This window comes from Chiloscyllium plagiosum, unplaced genomic scaffold (genome assembly GCF_037043375.1).
Source record: "Chiloscyllium plagiosum isolate Xiang-an unplaced genomic scaffold, Cpla_swu_hap1 HiC_scaffold_15, whole genome shotgun sequence".
Classification (NCBI taxonomy): domain Eukaryota; kingdom Metazoa; phylum Chordata; class Chondrichthyes; order Orectolobiformes; family Hemiscylliidae; genus Chiloscyllium; species Chiloscyllium plagiosum.
This window is the reverse complement of record NW_028270153.1, coordinates 2,340,290-2,363,942: the sequence shown is the minus strand read 5'-3', so window position 1 is coordinate 2,363,942 and position 23,653 is coordinate 2,340,290. Positions and strand designations below refer to the sequence as shown.

The following is a 23,653-nucleotide window of genomic DNA, read 5'->3' as shown; positions in this document are numbered from 1 at the left end:
GGACTAGAACTCCACAGATTAATAACCCATGAGAAAAGCATTTTATCCTTAACTCTGTCTCAAATAGGAGGCTCCTACTTTTATCTCCCATATGTGGAAACACCCTCTCGGCATCCATCCTCTGAAATACATTCAGGATCTTACGTATTTAAACATTGCATCTTATTTATCTAAGCAAAAGTGGATTCAAACCCAGCCTGTCCAGCCTTTGCTTGAAGGAAGATTGTTTTCACCCAAGAATCAGTCAAGTGAACTTTTCTGGCCACCTACTGTACTCCATCTTTACATGAGGAACCAAAAGCATGAGACCAATGTGACTGCCACAGAACTTAGCTAATTTTATATTTCATTCCATTTGCAATAAACGTTTTTAACTGTCTCCTATGTTTGCATACTAGCCATTCAGGAGTCCTGTATCAGGAAAATAAGATCCATCTGTCCCATAAAGGTCTGCAGTCACTGCTTTCTAATTTATTTTTCCTGCCAATATGAACAATTTCATATTGTTTTCCCTTATAATGTTCCATCTGCCAAATTTTTGTTTGCCCTCGAACCTATCTACGTTCCTCTGTATACTCATCATGTTGTATTGACTTACTTTTCTGTTTGTCGTTGTCATCAGCAAATTCAACAGCAATGCATTCTATCCTTTCACTTAAGCATTAAATATAGATTGCAAGTTGTTGAATCCTTGTTGCTGTCCACTGTTTTCAGCTTTCCAATCCCAAAAAAGACTCCGTTGCACATATATTCTCCTTCCAATTAGTTAACCAATTCTTTGTGCGATTATGTTTCTTCCCTTCTGCTTTCACCTCTCAATTATAAGATAGTTTTTTGAGGCCCTTTTAAAAGTTTGTTATTCTAATTTCCAGCTATTTAGTGACAGTCCCCAACAGCTGTAACTAATGAATCAATCAACTTCTAGCTTTCCTGTGATGGCATCACCTTTTAATCATAAAATATTCTTTTTGAAAGATTGTTATTAATACTTTGATCTGTTACAGGAACTGCTTCTACAATCTGTTGATAGCACGCAATTTTAGACAGTAACATTTGTATAAAATATACCTTTCTGATCTGTAAAATTGCAGCTGCTTCGGTACTATTTCTTGTCCTGACTTTCAACAATTCCTGCATTTGAAAAGCTTGGGGGCTGCACGTGTACATGAAACTAAATCTCAGTATGACTCACTACCTTTGGGACATGATGGGAAAAGATTACAAGAAAATGGATTCAGATCCATTTTTTAAAAACTGACTTTATGAAGAAATCTTTGAAATTTTGCAGCATTCCATAGGCTTATACTGAAGGCATAATACTGCAAGCATGTAACTTTTCCTGCAGCTTCAGTATTGTGTTGTTCCTGATCAGATCTAATGTTTAATAGGGATACTGGGTGCCTGAAGTACAATAAGTCTTTATTTAATGAATACAAAAGCAAATTACATCAAATCTGCAAAAGAATTCATTTGTCCATTTCAAACATAATTTTAGCACACTTTGACAGATTGGCCCAACACATTTTTTTGTTTTATTCATTCGTAGGCTGTAGGCATCACTGGCTAGGCCAGCATTTATTTCCCGTAGGCAGCTAAGAGTCAACCACAATGCCGTGGGGCTGGAGTCACATAGATCAGACGAGTAGATGGCTGCCGATTTCCTTCCCTGAAGGACATTAATGAAACAGATGGGTTTTTACGACAATCAACAGTACTGTTAGGCCACACTTGTGTTGAAATCAAATCACACCGTCTGCCATCAAATCCGTGATGCCTTATGCATCATGTTCCTTGGTGTCAAATAATCTCCTATGAAAAACCAGATTTAAAATGCAAGAATGATATGAATAAAATCTGTAAATTTTTAATGCTCCTGCCAGTAGAAGCTACACCAGCCAGAAAACAATCCCAACCTCTTTAAAGCTGTGCTTCCCAAACTTGTTCCCACTTGGACCCATTTCAAGGCTTGGAAAATTGTTACAACCCCTCGGTAAGAACTTTGAGAGCGAGGGTCTGTTGGAGCAGGAACATGTGTAATTTGGTCAGAACTCCATGGCACCCACCAAGAATTTTAGTTTGAGATGTAATTTGGGGTGCCAGCCCCAACTTTGGGAATCTCTGCTCTAAAAGGTATATAGTGCATGAGAAAGCAACATTCTATTTCCTTGAAATGCTCTGAGATGTTTGAAAATGAGACATTCCATACAATCCAAACTAATTTCCTCTAATTGTAGTCAATATAGCCATGTGTTTGTATGTCAGGCTTTTTGTCATTATTGCTCAGCTCATGTTTTAATAAATGTTCCCTTTATTACATACTGACAGCCCACAGCAAAAGCATTGTGACAGTATGTGCCTACAAAAACTGAATGATGTTATGTTCTCACTTTGTAATTGAATCGTTTTGAAATAGATTTTGCTATCCGGCGGCTGAGACTTGCTGAAATCTTGTATTGGAAAATCCTGGAGACAGTGATGCTGCAGGAAAATCGCCGAAACCCTGGGAAAGACATGACTGTGAGTAGCTGTTGCAGCTTGGAGAGATATCACTATTCTGCAACACAGTTCATTGGCTGATGTATTTAATTGAATTTTAATTCTCTAGGTCTTACTGGAGCAAGATATTTTCCATCGGTCTCTGATGGCTTGCTGCCTGGAGATAGTTCTCTCCTCTTATAGTTCCCAGCGTATATTCCCATGGATTATCGCCATCCTGAATCTTAGTCCTTTTTACTTTTACAAGGTAAGTGAGGAATGTAAGATCCCAAGATAAATATTAATATGAATGCTCATTTAGGCAAATTTTACTTTACCAGCATCTATTTTACATGTTGATAAGAATTTGTGTGAAGAGCTTTTTGATATTCCTTTCAAGTGCTGCAGTTACCCTGATAAAGATGGTTGAGACACACACTCCTCTTCCCATGTCTTTTTAACTGGGGGAGAGTTTCTGTTACATTGTCTCTATTTCATTGTTAAGATTTGTCTCCTCCCAGACAGTTACATAATAACTAGCAATAATTTATTATACAGTGGGGATGTCCCTACTAGAGAAAGTACAAAACTTGACATACTCCTGGGAAATAAGTCAGGGCAGGTGACTGAGGTGTCAATGGAAGAACACTTTGGGCCAGCGACCATAATTCTATTAGATTTAAAATAGTGATGGAAAAGGATAGACCACATCTAAAAGTTGAAGTTCTAAATTGGAGAAAAGCCAATTTTGACGGTGTTAGGCAAGAACTTTCAAGAACTGTTTGGGGGCAAATGTTCGTATGTAAAGGGATGACTGGTAAATGGGAAGCCTTCAGAAATGAGATAACAAGAATCCAGAGAAAGTATATTCCTGTTAGGGTAAAAGGAAAGGCTGGTAGGTATAGGAAATGTTGGATGACTAAAGAAATTGAGAGTTTAGTGAAGAAAAAGAAGGAAGCACGTCAGGCATAGACAGGATAGGTCGAGTGAATCCTTAGAAGAGAATAAAGGCAATAGGAATATACTTAAAAGGGAAATCAGGAGGGCAAAAAGGGGACATATAAAGTTAAGGAGAACCCAAAGGGCTTTTACAAATACATTAAGGACAAAAGGGTAACTGGGAAGAGAATAGGGCCCCTCAAAGATCAGCAAGGCAGCCTTTGTGTGGAGCCGCAGAAAATGGGGGATGTATTAAACAAGTATTTTGTATCAGTATTTACTGTGGAAAAAGACATGGAAGATATAGAATGTAGGGAAATAGATGGTGACATCTTGGAAAATGTCCATATTACAGAGGAGGAAGTGCTAGATGTCTTGAAACGCATAAAGGTGGATAAATCCCCAGGACCTGAACAGGTGTACCCTCGGACTCTGTGGGAAGCTAGGGAAGTGATTGCTGGGCCTCTTGCTGAGATATTTGTATCATTGATAGTAACAGGTGAGGTGCCGGAAGACTGGGGATTTGCTAACATGGTGTCACTGTTTAAGAAAGATGGTAAGGACAAGCCAGGGAACTATAGACTAGTGAGCCTGACATCATTGGTGGGCAAGTTGTTAGAGGGAATCCTGAGGGACAGGATGTACATGTATTTGGAAAAGCATGGACTGATTAGGGATAGTCAACATGGCTTTGTGCGTGGGAAATCATGTCTCACAAACTTGATTGAGTTTTTTGAAGAGGTAACAAAGAGGTTTGATGAGGGCAGAGCAGAAGATGTGATCTTTATGGACTTAAGTAAGGCATTTGACAAGGTTCCCCATGGGAGACTGGTTAGCAAGGTTAGATCTCACGAAATACAGCGAGAACTCACCATTTGGATACAGAGGTAGAAGACAGAGGGTGGTGGTGGAGGGTTGTTTTTCAGACTGGAGGCCTATGACCAGTGATTTGCCACAAGGGTCGGTGTTGGGTCCTCTACTTTTTGTCATAAATGATTTGGATGTGAGCATAAAAGGTACAGTTAGTAAGTTTGCAGATGACACTAAAATTGGAAATGTAGTGGACAGCGAAGAGGGTTATCTCAGAGAAAAACGGGATCTTGATCAGATGGGTCAATGGGCTGAGGAGTTGCAGATGGAGTTTAATATAGATAAATGTGAGGTGCTGCACTTTGGGAAAGCAAATCAGAGCAGGACTTATACACTTAATGGTAAATTCCTAGGGAGTGTTGCTGAACAAAGAGACCTTTGAGTGCAGGTTCATAGCTCCTTGAAAGTGGAATCACAGGTAGATAGGATAGTGAAGAAGGCGTTTGATATGCTTTCCTTTATTGGTCAGAGTATTGAGTACAGGAGTTGGGAGGTTATGTTGCGGCTGTACAGGACATTGGTTAGGCCACTGTTGGAATATTGCGTGCAATTCTGGTCTCATTCCTATCGCATAGATGTTGTGAAACTTGAAAGGGTTCAGAAAAGATTTACAAGGATGTTGCCAGGGTTGGAGACTTTGAGCTATAGGGAAAGGCTGAACAGGCTGGAGCTATTTTCCCTGGAGCATCGGAGGCCATGGGGTGACATTATAGAGGTCACGACACGACCAGCTATCCTTAGTAGCCACACACACAGATGACAAGCAACATGAATTCGACTGGGACAACACTACTATTATAGGACAAGCCAAACAGAGAACAGCCAGGGAATTCCTAAAGGCATGGCACTCATCCACAGATTCAATCAATAAGCACATCGACCTGGACCCAATATACCGACCACTGCAATGGACAGTTGGAACTGACAACCGGAAGCAGCAGATTCAAACCACTACAAATGCCAGAGGAAAGATCACAGAAGCGCTTCACAGGAGGCTCCCAAGCACAGAGGATGTCACCTAGACAGGGGGCAAAACGTCTGCAACACAAATTCCCGGCTCGGCTAACAGAACCTTATTGAGGTTTGTAAAATCATGAGGGGCATAGATAGGATAAATAGACAAAGTCTTTTCCCTGGGATGGGGAAGTCCAGAACTCGAGGGCATAGGTTTAGGATGAGAGGGGAAAGATATAAGAGGGACCCATGGACAATGTTTTCACACAGAGGGTAGTACACTTATGGAATGAGCTGCCAGAGGAAGTAGTGGAGGTTGGTATAATTGCATCATTTAAAAGGCATCGGGATGATTATATGAATAGGACCGGTTTGGAGGGATATGGGCTGGGTGCTGGCAGATGGGACTAGATTGGGTTGGGGTACCTGGTCAGCATGGACGAGTAGGACCGAAGGGTCTATGTCTGTGCTGACATCTCTATAAAAGCAAAATGCCCCATTTAATATTTGAAATGCAAACATAGGATGTTGTGAAAATCTCAGCTGGTCTGATAATGTGTTTAGAAAGAAAACCAGCCTTAGATTTCTGGTCTGTCAGTGACCTTCCATCTGAAAGTTACTAAAAGTTAGAACTTCAATGGTTTTGAGCAAAGAACAAGGTCAAAAGGCAGTTCTATGGTAGGGTATAATGCAGGAGAGATTGGATGACAGAAAATTTATTTCTCCAAGATCAAGAGAAATTAAAGATTGGCAGGAAATCCTACAGTATTCTGCTTTTCAATAGAATTGCTTTAGGTTTTGTGAGCCATCTCTGATATTTGATATGTAAAGGTATTCCAACAGAGTAACGTAGAATCAACCTGAAACAATTAAATGTTCAAACACACCATCTAAATCAGATATGTATTGGTAAAGATTGATAAATTCTTGATCTTGCAAGGAATTAAGGACTATCGGGAGAGTGCCAGTAAGTGGAGTTGAAATGCCCATCAGCCGTGATTGAATGGCGGAGTGGACCTGATGGGCTGTATGGCCTTACTTGCACTCCTATGTTTTATGGTATGCTGACCTGGTATGTCACTTCATCCATATGTTTAAAATCTGGATAGTATACTGAAGGTTTTGTGCATGCACACATTTCCTTTGACTATAATTACTGTAACCTATACTCCATTGATTTTAATAGCCCCACCCCACTTTCCATATCTGGTCCTCCTTTGAAGACTGTAGGGTTGACTGATATAAATGAAAATATCACTGATGCATGCTCTACCAAAGCCAGGTATTGATGAGAGGGTGAGGGGTGTAATTATAATTATTTCCATGTTGGCATCATTTAAAATTTGAAGATTACATGGGTGGCTCCAGGGTCCCTTGGCCTGATAATAGACAATAGGTGCAGGAGTAGGCCAGTCTGTCCTTCGAGTCTGCACCGCCATTCAATATGATTATGGCTGATCATGCTTAATCAGTATTCTGTTCCTGCCTTATCTCCATAACCCTTGATTCCAGTATCCTTGAGAGCTCTATCCAACTCTTTCTTAAATGAATCCAGAGACTGGGCCTCCACTGCCCTTTGGGGCAGAGCATTCTACACAGCCACCACTCTCTGGGTGAAGAAGTTTCTCCTCATCTCTGTCCTAAATGGTCTACCCCATATTTATAAGCTGTGTCCTCTGGTTCGGCACTCACCCATCAGCGGAAACATGTTTCCTGCCTCCAGAGTGTCCAATCCTTTAATAATCTTATACGTCTCAATCAGATCCCCTCTCAGTCTTCTAAACTCCAGCGTATACAAGCCAAGTCGCTCCAGTCTTTCAGCGTAAGGTAATCCCCCCATTCCAGGAATTGACCTCGTGAACCTACGCTGCACTCCCTCAATAGCCAGAATGTCTTTCCTCAAATTTGGAGACCAGAACTGCACACAATACTCCAGGTGTGGTCTCACCAGGGCCCTGTACAGCTGCAGAAGAACCTCTGCTCCTATACTCAATCCCACTTGTTATGAAGGCCAGCATGCTATTAGCTTTCTTTACTACCTGCTGTACCTGCATGCTTACCTTCATTGACTGGTGTACAAGAACACCCAGATCTCTTTGTACTGCCCCTTTACCTAAATTGATTCCTTTTAGGTAGTAATCTGTCTTCCTGTTCTTGCCACAAAAGTGGATAACCATACATTTATCCACATTAAACTGCATCTGACCACTCACCTAACCTGTCCAGGTCACCCTGTAATCTCCTAACATCCTCCTCACATTTCACCCTGCCACCCAGCTTTGTATCATCAGCAAATTTGCTAATGTTATTAATACCATCTTCTAAAGCATTAACATATATTGTAAAAAGCTGCGGTCCCAGCACTGATCCCTGCGGTACCCCACTGGTCACTGCCTGCCATTCCGAAATGGAGCCATTTATCACTACTCTTTGTTTCCTATCAGCCAACCAACTTTCAGTCCAAGGTAGTACTTTGCCCCCAGTACCATGTGCCCTAAGTTTGCTCACTAACCTCCTATATGGGACTTTATCAAAAGCTTTCTGAAAGTCCAGGTACACTACATCTACTGGATCTCCCTCGTCCATCTTCAGAGTTATATCCTCAAAAAATTCCAGAAAATTAGTCAAGCATCATTTCCCCTTCATAAATCCATGCTGACTCTGACCTATCCTGTTACTACTATCCAGATGTGTCGTAATTTCATCCTTTATAATAGATTCCAACATCTTTCCCACCACTGAGATCAGACCAACTGGAGTATAATTTCCTGCTTTCTCTCTCCCACCTTTCTTAAAAAGTGGTACAACATTAGCCACCCTCCAATCCACAGGAACTGATCCCGAATCTATCGAACTCTGGAAAATAATCACCAACGCATCCACGATTTCTCGAGCCACCTCCTTCAGTACCCTGGTATGCAGACCATCAGGCCCCTGGGACTTATCAACCTTCAGACCTAACAGTCTCTCCAACACCATTTCCTGGCAAATATAAATTCCCTTAAGTTCAGGTCCTTCAGCCACTGTTACCTCAGGGAGATTGCTTGTGTCTTCCCCAGTGAACACAGATCTGAAGTAGCAATTCAATTCTTCTGCCATTTCTTTGTTCCCTGTAATATATTCCCCTGTTTCTGTCTTCAAGGGCCCAATTTTAGTCTTAACCATTTTTTTGTCTTTCTCATACCTAAAAAAGCTTTTACTATCCCCCTTTATATTTTTGGCCAGTTTACCTTCGTACCTCATTTTTTCTCTGCGTGTTTCCTTCTTAGTAATCCTCTGTTGTTCTTTAAAAGCTTTCCAGTCCTCCCTTTTCCCACTTATCTTTGCTATGTTATACTTTTAACTTTACATGTTTCTTAACTTCCCTCATCAGCCACGGCCGCCCATGCCTCCTCCTAGGATCTTTCTTCTTTTTTGGAATGAACTGATCCTGCATTTTCTGTATTATACACAGAAATATCTGCCATTGTTCCTCCACTGTCATCCCTGCTAAGGTATTGTACCATTGAACTTTGGCCAGCTCCTCCCTCATAGCTCCATAGTTCCCTTTATTCAATAGAAATATTGTCACTTCCGATTGTACCCTCTCCCTCTCAAATTGCAGATTGAAGCTTATTGTATTATGGTCACTACATCCCAATGGCTCCTTCGAGGTTCCTGATCAATTCTGGTTCGTTGCACAATACCAGATCCAGAATTGCCTTCTCCCTGGTAGGCTCCAGCACCAGCTGTTCTAAGAATCCATCTCAGAGGCACTCTACAAAGTCTCTTTCTTGAGGTCCAATGCCATCCTGATTCTTCCAGTCTACCTGCATGTTGAAATCCCCCATAACAACTGTAGTAACATCTTTGCGACAGGCCAATTTCAGCTCCTGATTCAACTTGCATCCGACATCCAGACTACTGTTTGGGGGCCTGTAGATAACTCCCAAGAGGGTCACCATCCCAACATGGCCACCCCACCCCCTCTGCCCGTCAGTCTGTCCTTATGATAGCACGTGTAGCCTTGAATATTCATTTCCCAGGCCCTGTCCACTTGAAGCCACGTCTCAGTTATCCTCAATATCGTATCTGCCAATTTCCAAAAGAGCCTCAAGCTCATCCATCTTATTTCTAATGCTTCGTGCATTCATATATAGTATTTTTAATTTGTTACTGCCCTCATCCTTCCCATCAACTTCTATTTCACTCAACCTTACAGCACAATCCCTTTCTGAGTTTTCTGCCTCATTGATACAGTTGTCTTTCTTGACTTCCCTTGTTCTAACTTTCCCTTCAATTTCCTTCTTAAACATCCAGTTTGTCCCCTCCCACCCGCTACTTAGTTTAAACATAGCTGTGTTGCAGTAGCAAACCTGCCTGCCAGAATGCTGGTCCCTAATCTATTAAGGTGCAAACCGTCTCTCCTGTATAATTTATGCTTACCGTAAAACATACCCCAGTGATCCAAGAATTTACATCCTTGCTTCCTGCACCAGTTCCCCAGCCACACGTTCAAGTCCATTATCTCCCTGTTTCTGGTCTCACCAGCCCGAGGAACTGGAAGCAAACCGGAGATAACCACCCTGGACGTCCTGAATACACCCACCCACTCACATAACAATCACTTACCTTCCCGCCGGCTTTGCGCTCCGACTTCACTTCCGCCCAGCTGCCGCCGCTCTCTGCTGCAAAAAGCAATCTTTAATCTGTTCAGGCAAGAAAACTCTGTCAAAGCTAAAGAGGTTCCTCTTTATATAAAGATGTCACTTCCTAATTACATTATCACAACCCAAAGCTAAATTTAGCTTGAGCGAAATTGGGAAGCTCCTCTAATATCCTGTAACCCATCCTGTTTCAGAGAGCAATCAACTGCACCTTCTCTGTTATGGAGCAGGGGCCAGACTACCTAATCACCTGGGTAAAAACAATGACTGCAGATGCTGGAAACCAGATTCTGGATCAATGGTGCTGGAAGAGCACAGCAGTTCAGGCAGCAAGGAGGAGCTTCAGCAAAATCGACGTTTTGGGCAAAAGCCCTTCATCAGGAATAAAGGCAGAGAGCCTGAAGCGTGGAGAGATAAGCTAGGGGAGGGTGGGGGTGGGGAGAGAGTAGCATAGAGTACAATGGGTGAGTGGGGGAGGAGATGAAGGTGATAGGTCAGGGAGGAGAGGGTGGAGTGGATAGGTGGAAAAGGAGCTAGGCAGGTCGGACAAGTCCGGACAAGTCAAGGGGACTGGAAGTTTGAAACTCGGATGAGGTGGGGGAATGGGAAATGAGGAAACTGGTGAAGTCCACATTGATGCCCTGGGGTTGAAGTGTTCCGAGGTGGAAGATGAGGTGTTCTTCCTCCAGGCGTCTGGCGGTGAGGGAGCGGCGGTGAAGGAGGCCCAGGACTTCCATGTCCTCGGCAGAGTGGGAGGCGGAGTTGAAATGTTGGGCCACAGGGCGGTTTGGTTGATTGGTGCGGGTGTCTCGGAGATGTTCCCTGAAGCGCTCTGCTAGGAGGCGCCCAGTCTCCCCAATGTAGAGGAGACTGCATCGGGAGCAACGGATACAACAAATGATATTAGTGGATGTGCAGGTAAAATTTTGATGGATATGGAAGGCTCCTTTAGGGCCTTGGATAGAGGTGAGGGAGGAGGTGTGGACACAGGTTTTACAGTTCCTGCGGTGGCAGGGGAAAGTGCCATGTTGGGAGGGTGGGTCGTAGGGGGGCGTGGACCTGACCAGGTAGTCACGGAGGGAACGGTCTTTGTGGAAGGTGGAAAGGGGTGGGGAGGGAAATATATCCCTGGTGGTGGGGTCTTTTTGGAGGTGGCGGAAATGTCGGCGGATGATTTGGTTTATGCAGAGGTTTGTAGGGTGGAAGGTGAGCACCAGGGGCGTTCTGTCCTTGTTACGGTTGGAGGGGTGGGGTCTGAGGGCGGAGGTGCGGGATGAAGACAAGATGCGTTGGAGGGCATCTTTAACCACGTGGGAAGGGAAATTGCGGTCTCTAAAGAAGGAGGCCATCTGGTGTGTTCTGTGGTGGAACTGGTCCTCCTGGAAGCGGAGGCGGAGGAATTGGGAATATGGGATGGCATTTTTGCAAGAGATAGGGTGGGAAGAGGTGTAATCCAGGTAGCTGTGGGAGTCGGTGGGTTTGTAAAAAATGTCAGTGTCAAATCAGTCGTCACTAATGGAGATGGAGAGGTCCAGGAAGGGGAGGGAGGTGTCAGAGATGGTCCAGGTAAATTTAAGGTCAGGGTGGAATGTGTTGGTGAAGTTGATGAATTGCTCAACCTCCTCACGGGAGCACGAGGTGGCGCCAATGCAGTCATCAATGTAGCGGAGGAAGAGGTGGGGAGTGGTGCCGGTGTAATTACGGAAGATCAACTGCTCTACGTAGCCAACAAAGAGACAGGCATAGCTGGGACCTATACGTGTGCCCATGGCTACCCCTTTGGTCTGGAGGAAGTGGGAGGATTCAAAGGAGAAATTGTTAAGGGTGAGGACCAGTTCGGCCAAACGAATGAGAGTGTCGGTGGAAGGGTACTGTTGGGAACGTCTGGAGAGGACTTGGAGGCCCTGGTCATGGCGGATGGAGGTGTAGAGGGATTGGATATCCATGGAGAAGATGAGGCGTTGGGGGCTGTGGAAACGGAAGTCTTGGAGGAGGTAGAGGGCATGGGTGGTGTCTCGAACGTATGTGGGGAGTTCCTGGACTAGGGGGGATAGGAAAGTGTCGAGGTAGGTAGAGATGAGTTCAGTGGGGCAGGACCATGCTGAGACAATGGGTCGGCCAGGGTGGTCAGGCTTGTGGATCTTGGGAAAGAGGTAGAACCGGGCAGTGTGGTGTTCCCGGACTATGAGGTTGGAAGGTGTGGGTGGGAGATCTCCTGAGGTGATGAGGTTCTGTATGGTCTGGGAGATGATGGTTTGGGGGGTGGGGTCATGGTCAAGTGGGCAGTAGGAAGAGGTGTCCTCGAGTTGGCGTTTGGCTTCAGCGGTGTAGAGGTCAGTGCGCCAGACTACCACTGCGCCCCCTTTATCCGCTGGCTTGATGGTGAGGTTGGGATTGGAGCAGAGGGATTGGAGGGGTGCGCGTTGTGAGGGTGAGAGGTTGGAGTGGGGGAGGGGGGGTAGACAGGTTGAGGCGGTTAATGTCCCGGCGGCAGTTGGAAATGAAGAGGTCGAGGGCAGGTAATAGGCCAGCGCGGGGTGTCCAGGTGGATGCAGTGTGTTGGAGGTGGGCGAAGGGGTCCTCGGAAGGTGGGCGGGGGTCCTGATTGTGAAAGTAAGCTCGGAGGCGGAGGCGACGGAAGAAGTGTTCGATGTCACGGCGTGTATTAAATTCATTGATGCGTGGACAGAGGGGGATGAATGTGAGTCCTTTGCTGAGGACTGATCGTTCGCCCTCAGTGAGTGGGAGGTCCAGGGGGGATGGTGAAAACTCGGCGGAGCTGGGATCTGGTGTGGGAGTGGGGTCGGAGCCAGTACCTGGAGTGGGTGTGATGGTGGGGGGAATGGGGGTGGAGGCATGAGTAGGGGTAGTGCTCCCATCGGGGTTCTGGGGGGTGGGGATAGTAACAGTGGGGTCTATGGGGAGCTTATCTCTCCATGCTTCAGGCTCTCTGCCTTTATTCCTGATGAAGGGCTTTTGCCCGAAACGTAGATTTTGCTGAAGCTCCTCGATGCTGCCTGAACTGCTGTGCTCTTCCAGCACCATTGATCCAGAATCCAGTACCTAATCACCTGGTGCACCTGGAGTTAAATTTGGTTGTGTATTCTGGTCCATGCTTTGTATCGGGGAATAATGTGCAATCTTGATTAGGAGCCTTTAGTTATCTCAGATATAAATATTGTACCCTAGAAAATATGCTGCTCCCTGTATATCATGTTCCTTCGCAACACTAGATTAGGCATTCACTCGACTGAGACTTCACTTGCTAAGACTTCAACTACTTGCAGATCAAGTATATGTATTGGCATAATGCAGTTTCTTGTGCTGAAAGGTCAGCAGTGGACTTGATCTTTTCCATTTACCAGGTACAAGAGAAGTGTAGGGTACATCTTCACTTTTGCAGATCTCACCAAAGCATTTGCCATTGTCAGCAAGGCAAAACTATACAATGTATTGAAAAAATAACTGCCATCAAAGCTTCTCTGTCTGCTCCATTCATGAAAGTAAACTTGTTTGCAACTTCTTCCAAGAGAGGAATTGAGTGAAACAGTGTAATGTCTGAGCTTGCATTTTGGCATATTCCTCTTCAAGCTCCTTCCATTATCTTCAGGGAAGGTAGTTTACCTACAAGTATACAATTTATGAAGACTGAAAGCAAAGATAAAAATACAGCATACTGATCAGAGAAATCTTCCAAACTGGAAATGAAACTCCACTATATTTGTGTCTCCCTTATGGTAAGCACCATGAAATCTATAATTAAGGGTAGGGCTTTGCTTCTCCACCCTTGATCTTAAATAATACTTCGCTGGAAGTAGTTAGCAAATTCTCCAACTTGGATTCACAGTGACATACTAGTCCTTTGATAGAGATTTTGATGCATACACTGGGAAAACACAGCTACACCTTTGACTCTCAAAATGTGCTTGAAATAATATTAAGCTGACTTTTGGGACAAAATTGCTAACTTGAGTCTTTATCTTTGGCATCTCATCATGTAGCTGTTAAACATTGACAATTTAGAGCTATTAAGAAAGGAAGCTTTGCATCCTTCGTCTTTTCTGTTTGCAATGCATTGTGGGGATCCAAAAGACAAAATCATGAATGCAGTGGTGCCCTCTTAAGCCACATGTAATGAGGGAGGTGGAGCCAGAAGATTAATAGGGCATCTGAAGCCCTGATTCAAGGGTCCTTTGCCATCAGGCCTGAAACATTGGCTCTCACACCTAGGTAGCGCTAGCTAACAACAGAAGAAAAAGACAACAGCATCTTGTGGGCTGGAATGTGCCACACTGACAACTATTGATTACAATGGCTTGGTAAACAAGTGCCAGCACCAAAATCAGCAAACTACAATGACATTTGGTTAGCCACATTATATGTGGTACTTTTTACAGAGTCTGTCGCTCACATATTAATTTCTTCAGCCGTCAACAAACGTATACTCATAGAAATAACCCCATCCACAACCGATTTGATTTGTGGCATTTATATCATTTTTCAGAGATGTACGTTTGCTAGCAACAATCCCAGAGAAGAGGATGTTTAGTTATTCATAATGTTCAAGATTGAAATCTATAGGTTTTTGAACAATAGCATTACTGGAACGGTGTGGAGTAAATTGGAATCAAGGTAGATGTTGATCCATGATATTAAATGGCAGTGAAGGCTTGAGGTCCTGCAAAGCCTGCTTTTATTTCTTATGTTAAAAGCAATCAGAATTGCAATAACAAGCCGTAACATATGTGGAGGTATTCATTAAATTCAAAGTCAAATCAGCGATATAAGATTAAACAGTTCATTAAGTTTGATAGAATGTTCTATCCATTATATCTTGATGGTGCAGCATAATGAAAAGTGATACCTAGAATGAATAGTTAATCCGAAAAGTGCTAAGGTCAGTGACACCCATTATGGAACAACATTCTTTCAGGTGATAGAAGTGCTGATTCGGGCAGAGGACGGTCTTTCTCGTGACATGGTGAAGCATCTCAACAATATTGAAGAGCAAATTTTAGAGAGTCGAGCTTGGAGCCATGACTCAGCTCTTTGGAAAGCTTTGTTTGGAACAGACCGTAAGGTTCCAACATGTGAAGAGGTGGGTGCAGATATTCGATACATTCATTTCACTAATATTTATTTCTTAAGTTATTTTCTTCTTGAGACGTGAGACCAAAGTTTGATGTTAACTTTCTGGAGCTGAATGGGGTGTGTTGGGGCAGATGATCAGCTGATTTGCATATCTGTATGGCTTATTAATTTGGCCATTATACTCCATAAATGTTTCCACTTCAGTAAGAGTTAAAACTTAGAAAAGGCTTCTTTCTGGTCTGATAAAGGTTGATCATTTTTCATCATCTTTTAGTTGATTCAGAGGCAACAGGACCTGAGGCACATGTTACGTGAGTCACCATGAATATATGGAAGAGGTTCAAAAGAAACCTTTTGCAGCTTTTTTTGAGGATGTAATTAGCAGATAAGGGGAGACCGGTGGATGTGGTTTATTTAATTTTTTTAAAAGCTTTCAATAAGATATTCATATAATTGGTAAACCGGGATGGCAGAATATATAGGCATGAATTGAGAACTGGTTAGCTGACGTGAAATGGAGAGCACAAATAAATGTCGTTTTCAGAATGGCAGGTGATGACTGGTGAGATACCGCCAAGATCAGTGCTTGGGCTCCAATCATTCATATTTATATCAATGATTCAAGTGTAGAGATTAATATTCCCAAGTGTGCAGATGTCACAAAATTAAGTGGAAGTTGTGAGGTGGTTGCAAAGATGCTTCGTGGGAATTAGCAGAGGATAAATGAGTGGACAGAGGACAACAACTTCATAGATGGGAAGGAATTTGGATATACATGAGGTTATCTACTTTGGTAGGAAGAAATGTCATAAGGCTAGAAGTATTAAATTTCAAGGAGCATGGACATACGTTTTCACGAGAAAGCAAGCAATTAAAGAAGGCAGATGGTGTCTTGGCTTTTATTACAAGAGGATTTGACTATATGAGTAAAAATGTCATACTGCAGAAATATAGAGCCTTGCTGAGACGCACTTGGTATACTGCGCACAGTTTTGGTATCGTTACTGAAGAATAGATGTACTTGCCATGGAGGGATTGCAACATATGTTCCACAAACTAATTTGTTTTGCTCAAAAACTGCATGAATCCATGTAAGATTCTGTAAACCCCTTGTTTAGAAATAGAATCAGCCTGAACATTGGGGCACATACAGCCTCACACCTTCAATGCATTATCTGAGCTGACATGGCACCTGTTGTTAAAGTTCACTTAAGAATGTTACTTTAAAAAAAGTTCTGGGATTTACATATGAAAGAACTGAAACCAACATGGTCATTCTAAAAGATGAGAGACCTTAACAAACAATCCAGGTCTTTTTCAACATTTAATTTCTGTTGCATCACACTGTAAACTTTTGCAAGAAATTTTGTTATAAATAAGTCTTACAATCTTATACTCCGCAACCACCTTATGAAGGAGCAGCATTCTGAAAGCTAGTGCTTCCAAATAACTGTTGGACTATAACCTGGTGTTGTGAGATTTTTAACTTTGTACACCCCAGTCCAACACCAGTACCTCCAAATCAAAACTAATTTGTGGGATGGAGGGTTTGTCCCTATAAGGAAAGGTTAAGTAGACTGAACCTTTATTGTCTGAAGTCTAGAAGAATGAGAGATGACCTCATTCAAAAACATTGAATACTTTCAGGGATTGGTAGGGTATCTGCAGGAAGGTGACTTCTCCAGCTCACGCACGTATGCATGTTGAGGGGGATGTCCAGAATCAGAGACACATTCTCAGTATACGGCAATGTAAGACTGAGATGAGATGGAATTTCTTCAAGGGTGGTGAATCTTTGGAACACTGCTTCAGAGAACTGTGGAGGCTCAACTGTTTCCATAGATCCATTCCACATTTCCAGTGAACCCTTGAGTCAATTGCCATTACCACTGGTTGTTTCTCTCCTTGCAGGGCCCCTAGCAGAAATATTTGCATCATCTGTAACCACGGGTGAGGTGCCGGAAAATGGAAGAGTAGCTAATGTTGTTCCTTTATTTAAGAAAGTCTGTAAGGAGAACCCTGGGAACTATATTTTTGTGAACCTGAAATCGGTGGTCAGTAAGTGTTGGAACTAATTCTGAAAGGTAGGACTTACATGCATTCGGCGAGGCAAAGACTGATTAGGAATAGTCAGCATGACTTTGTGCGAGGGAAACCATGTCTCACAAACTTGATGAGCTTTTTGAGGAAGTATTCAAAATAATTGAGGGCAGAACAATAGACGTTATTTACATGGACTTTAGTAAAGCCTTCAACAAGGTTCCACGTGGTAGATTAGTTAGTAAAGTTAGATCATATGGGATTCAAGGTGAGCTTTCCAATTGGATACAAAATTGACTTGACGATAGGAGACAGTGTGGTGGTGTTTTTTGGACTGGCGGCCTATGACCAGTGGTGTTCCACAGGGTCCACTTTTGTTTGTCACTAATATAAACAATTTGGATGAGAATATAGGAGGCATGGTTAGTAAGTTTGCAGATGACACCAGAATTAGAGTGGGCAGTAAAGAAGTTTATCTAAGATTATAAAAAGATGTTGATCAATTGGATCAATGGGCTCTGGAATGGAAGATGGAGTTTAATTTAGACAAATGCAAGGTATTACATTTGGGTAAAATAAGTAAAGGCAAGACTTAACTGTTTGAAATTTGCATCACAAGTAGATAGGGTGGTTGAGAAAGCACAGTAGGCCAGGCAGCATCCGAGGAGCAGGAGAATCGACGTTTCGGGCATAAGCCTGAAGAAGGGCTTATGCCCGAAACGTCGATTCTCCTGCTCCTCAGATGCTTCCTGGCTTGCTGCGCTTTTCCAGCACCACACTTTACAACTCTAGTCTCCAGCATCTGCAGTCCTCACTTTTTCCAGGGTGGTTGAGAACGTATTCAACACACTTGTCTTCATTGCTCAGACCTTTTGAGTTCAGGAGTTTGGGCATCACATTGAGGTTATACAGGATGTTGGTGAGGCCTCTTCTGGAATTGGTTGGCTTATCATTTAAACCCTTGTTGAAAAGAGGTCTAATATTTGCAATTCTCCAGTCATCTAGCATTAACCCAGAGTTTAAGAAAGTCATTGCAAGTGCCTCTACAATTTTCATTCAATTGCCACCGTGTCCTTGGATACTATCCAGTGCCTTTTCAACTTGAAATATAAATACTCATCCAATACAGTAACCTTTACAATTTTGAACACTTCTAATGACTGAATTTCCTCCTCTGTCATCATGGTCTGGTTCATATTGTCTTCCTTGTTAGAAAAATATATTTCTTTAATAATTCAAAATATTTGTTAAATAGTTCAGCCATGCCCTCTTCATCTGTGGCACTCCTTTTTTATCAATAATTTGTCCTGTTCTTCCATAGAATCTCTACAGTGTGGAAACTGGCCATTTGGTCCAATGAGTCCACACCAACCCTCTGAAGAGCAACCCATTCAGATCCATCCCTCTACCCTATCCCTGTACCATCCATTTCCCATGGCTAACGCATCTAACCTACACATCCCTGAACACTATGAACAATTTAGCATGGCCAGTCCACCTAACTTGCACATTTTTGGACTCTAGGAGGAAACTGGAGGAAATGTGCCAGCTCCACACAGTCACCTGAGAATGGAATCGAACTTGGGTCCCTGGTGCTGTGAGGTGCCAGTGCTAACCAATGTGCTGCACCTTTTTTCTCCATTCTTTTATGATTTGATGACATGGCCTATTAAATAAGGTGTCTAACTTCTGTCTTGGTTATGACGTTATCAGGTAGTTACAAGTGCTACTTTAAGCCATCATTGGTTGGGTAAAAATATGTCCATCTTGGTGCTGAACTGTTTTACACCTGACCATTCGTAACAGTCCCTGATCTGCTCAAACGCTGTGAGGAAGACGCTATGAGTCTACAAAGGGTTCAAATAAGTTAAGTGAACTGGCATTGAGTGGATGTAGACTTGTCCGTCAAAATGGAATGATTATAGAGTCATAGAGATGTAGAGCATGGAAACAGACCCTTTGATCCAACTCGTCCATGCTGACCAGATGTCCCAACCTAATCCAGTCCTATTTGCCAGCACTTGGCTCATATCCCTCTAAACCCTTTCTATTCATGTACCCATCCAGATGCCTTTTAACTGTTATTGTACCAGCCTCCACCAATTCCTCTGGCAGCTAATTCCAGACATGTACCACCCTCTGCGTGAAAAAGTTACCCCTTGGGTTCCTTTTATCTTTCCCCTCTCACCCTAAATCTATGCCCTCTACTTCTGGACTCCCCACCCCAGGGAAAAGACTTTATCCATTTATCCTATCCATGCCCCTCATGATTTTATAAACCTCTATGAGGTCACCCTCAGCCTTAGACGCTCCAGGGAAAATAGCCCTAGCCTATTCAACCTGTCCCTGTAGCTCAAATTCTCCTACCCTGGCAAGATCCTTGTAAATCTTTTCTGAACTGTTTCAAGTTTCACAACATCTTTCCGATATGAAAGAGACCAGAATTGCACCAATATTCCAAAAGTGGCATTGCAGCTGTATAGAACATTGGCAACATGACCTCCCAACTCCTATGTTCAATGCTCTGACCAATAAAGGAAAGCATACCAAATACCACCTTCACCGCCTATCTCCGACAACTTCGCTTTCAAGGAGCTATGAACCTGCACTCCAAGGTCTCTTTGTTGAGCAACTCCCCAGAACCATACCATTAAGTTCTGATTTCCTTTTCCAAAATGCAGCACCTCACACATTTATCAAAATTTTTAACTCCATCTGCCACTTCTCAGTTCATTGGCCCATCTGATCAACATCCCGTTGTACTCTGAGGTAACTTTGAGATCCACTGCACTATCAAGTTCGTGAGACATGATTTCCCACACACAAAGTCATTCTGACTATCCCAAATCAATCCTTGCCTTTCCAAATACATGTAAATCCTGTCCCTCAGAATTCCCTCCATCAAATTGCCCATCACCGACGTCAGACTCACCGGTCTATAGTCCCCTGGCTTTTCCTGACTATTTTTCTTAAATAGTGGCACCACGTTAGCCAACTTCCAGTCTTCTGGCACCTCACCTGTGACTTTAAATGATCCAAATATCTCAACAAGGGGCCCAGCGTCACTTCCCTAGTTTCCTACAGAGTTCTGGGGCACACCTGATCAAGTCCTGGGGATTTATCCACTTTTACATGTTTCAAGACATCCAGCACCTTGTCCTCTGTAAAATGGATATTTTTCAAGATGTCGCCATCTATTTTCTCACATGCTATATCTTCCATGTACTTGACAGTAAAAACTGATGTAAAATACTCATTTAGTATCATCCCCCATCTCCTGCAGCTCCACACATAGGCCACCTTGCTGATCTTTGAGGGGCACTATTCACCCCCTAGTTACCCTTTTGTCCTTAACATATTTGTAAAATCCCTTTGGATTCTCCTTAACACTGTTTGCCAAAGCGCTCTCATGTACCCTTTTTGCCCTCCTGATTTCCCTCCTAAGTATGCTCCTACTGTCTTTATACTTCCTTCCTTTTCTTAACCAAACTCTCAATCTCTCTAGTCATCCAGCGTTCCTTATACCTACCAGCCTTTCCTTTCATCCTGACAGGAATATACTGTCCCTGGATTCTTGTTATGTCATTTTTGAAGGCTTCTGATTTGCCAACCATCCCTTTACCTGTGAACGTCTGCCTTCAATCAGTTTTTGAAAGTTCTTATCTAATACCGTCAAAATTAGCCTTCCCCCCGTTTAGAACTTGAACTTTTAGATCCAACCTATCCTTTTTCATCACTATTTTAAAACAAATAGAATAATGGTTGCTGGCCCCAAAATGTTTCCCCACTGACACCTCAGTCACCTGCCCTGCCTTATTTCCCAAGAGTAGGTCAAGTTTTACACCTCCTCTAGTAGGTACATCCACATACTGAATCCGAATTGTTTTTTTCTACACACTTAACAAATTCCTCTCCATCTAAATCCTTAATATAGACAGGGACTGCCATAGTGTTTGGAAAGTTAAACTCCCCTACCATAACCACTCTATACTACTTACAGATAACTGAAATCTTTGAAGTATGTTTTTCAATTTCCCTCTGACTATTAGGGAGTCTATAATACAACCCCAATAAGGTGATCATCCCCATCTTATTTCTCAGTTTCACCCAAATAACATCCCTGGATATATATCCAGGAATATCCTCCCTAAGTACAGCAGTAGTATTAACCCTTCCCCAAACCCCCTTTCTATCCTTCATATAGCATTTGTATCCTGGAACATTAAGCTGCTCGTCTTGTCCGTCCCTAAGCCACATCTCTGTAATTGCTATGATATCCCAGTCCCATGTTCCTAACTATGCCCTGAGTTCATCTGCCTTCCATGTTAGGCCTCTTGCATTGAAATAAATGCAGTTTAATTTATCAGTCCTATCTTGGTCTCTGCTTTGTCCCTGACTGTTTAACTCCCTTCTTTTCCCAACTCTACTAGTCTCAGGTTGATTGGAGTTGTCCAACATCAGCTGAAGCTCGTCCCAAGCTCAGTTACTACAAGTTGTACCTTTAATTATTATATTGCACAGGTCCTGATTGTCAGTATTTTCCTATTGTTTGTGTACTCTATTGAATTGAGTGCTTCTTTATCCATGAAATGTTCATGTATGTTTGAATTTTAACACAGCATGAAAATTAATTATTTTCAGAAGGAGCCCTAAAACTAATTGTGCTTTCAGGTGACTTTTCCTTCCAATTTTGAAACTGGTAATGGAGGTCCCACCCACCTGCCAATGATGCCAATGTCTCCTATAGTACACCCTCGAGTAAAGGAAGTTCGGACAGACATTGCTGGGACCTTTAACAAACGAGGTAGGTTCTCTGCTCACGCACTGTTTCCTCTCCTTTCAAAGCTGCTATTATTAACTCTTGCTCGATTGAAGATACATTCAAACTATCCATTCAAACCAGTAAACATTCCAGGTTCTGATGAAGAGTCACTGGGGTTGAAATATTAACTCTGCTTTCTCCCCAAAGATGTTGCCAGACCTCATGAGTTTTACCGGAGAAAGTGAGGTCTGCAGATGTTGGAGATCAGAGCTGGAAATGTGTTGCTGGAAAAGCGCAGCAGGTCAGGCAGCATCCAGGGAACAGGAGAATCGACGTTTCGGGCATAAGCCCTTCGGGCATTCCTGAAGAAGGGCTTATGCCCGAAAAGTCGATTCTCCTGTTCCCTGGATGCTGCCTGACCTGCTGCGCTTTTCCAGCAACACATTTCCAGCTCATGAGTTTTACCAGCAATTTAGGTTTTTATTTCAGGGATCGAATGTGTTTGTCACTTGTCATTTCCATACTCATTTCTCTCATTATTTGCAAAACCTTTTCTTCTCTTTCTTGAGATGTTTGACTATTTCTGTTCAGCAGTGTCTTCACTTTAACCCATTAGATCGTGGCCATAAATTATGCTACTATTGGCTTTGTTCCTCAACATAGACCAATACAGGATAGGAATGGTCCCTTAAGACCACCGTGATGCCTGTGCTGACCATGATGCCATTCTACAGTAACTCCATCTGTCTGCACATGGTCCATATTCTTTTATTCTCTGCCTGTTGATGTGACTGTCTAAATGTCTCTTAAATGTTGTAACTGTATTTGTTTCTACCACTTTCCCTGGCAGCAGTTTAAAGGCATGTAGTACCTTCTGTATAAAAACTTGCCTCACATATCTCCTTTAAACATTCCCCATCTCACCTTAAATCAATGGCTCCTAGTGTATGACATTTCCACCCTGGGAAAAAGACTCCGACTATCCACCCTATCCATTGGTCTAATAATTTTATGCACTTTTATTAAATCAATCCCTAAGCCTCTGACAAGTTAGTGACAACAATTCAAATTTATCCAGTCTCTACTTATATCTAATACACTTCAATCCAGGCACATTCTGGTAAACCTTTTCTACATCTTCTCAAAAGCCTCTACATCCTCTTTATAGTTTAGTGACAAGAACTGCACACAATACTCCAGATGTGACCTGACTGAAGTTTTATTCAGTTTCAACATGACTTGCTAACTTTTATATTCAGTGCCCTGACTAGTGAAGGCAAACATGCCATGCACCTCATTTACCGCATTATCCACTTGTGTTGCCGTTTTCAGGGCACTGTGGACTTGCACCACAAGATCGCCTCAATATCAGTGCTCCTAATGGTCGTGTCATTTACTGTATAATTTCCTTTTACTTTGATCCCTTAAAATATAACACCTCACATTTGTCTGAATTAAATTCCATCTGCACTTTCTGTCTCCAACTGATCTATGTTCTGCTGTATCCTTTGACAACCCTCCTCATTATCCACAACCCCTCCATTCTTTCGCAAACTTACAAATCAGATTGAAAAGTCCTTTCTATATACATATAGATTACAAAAGCAAAGGTACTTGCAAAACACTACTGACCACAGACGACCAGTTGGAAAAGCACCTCTCCAGAACTACTTTCTGCCTTCTATGACTAAGCTAATTTTGTATCCACCTTACTAATCAACATTGATCTCATGTGACTTAATCTTCTAGACCAGCCTATCATGAAGGACCTAGTCAAATGCTTTAGTAAGGTCCATATAGACAACATTCGCTACATCACTCTCATTAATCATCTCCAGAACCTGAAGAATCTGTCCTCAACTTGCCTTTCTTCCTT

General features: G+C 42.8%; 1 protein-coding gene and 1 long non-coding RNA gene across 7 annotated transcripts in view; one reads left to right on the top strand and one right to left on the bottom strand.

Moving 5' to 3' along the window:
* Window positions 1-23,653, top strand: part of rbl1 (retinoblastoma-like 1 (p107)) — a 101,153-nt gene that overhangs the window by 27,190 nt on the left and 50,310 nt on the right. For all 6 annotated transcript variants that reach the window (XM_087994666.1, XM_087994664.1, XM_087994667.1 and 3 more), the window contains 4 exons: window positions 2,414-2,517; window positions 2,606-2,743; window positions 14,818-14,982; window positions 21,687-21,819. In XM_087994666.1, the coding sequence (XP_087850792.1) occupies window positions 2,414-2,517; window positions 2,606-2,743; window positions 14,818-14,982; window positions 21,687-21,819 (540 nt within the window). The remainder of the gene's footprint in view (window positions 1-2,413; window positions 2,518-2,605; window positions 2,744-14,817; window positions 14,983-21,686; window positions 21,820-23,653) is intronic.
* Window positions 1,403-9,790, bottom strand: LOC148147599 (uncharacterized). Its single transcript, XR_015759507.1, has 2 exons — window positions 9,664-9,790; window positions 1,403-1,809 (listed from the first exon to the last, which is right to left on the bottom strand). It is a non-coding gene; the product is annotated as an uncharacterized LOC148147599 (long non-coding RNA).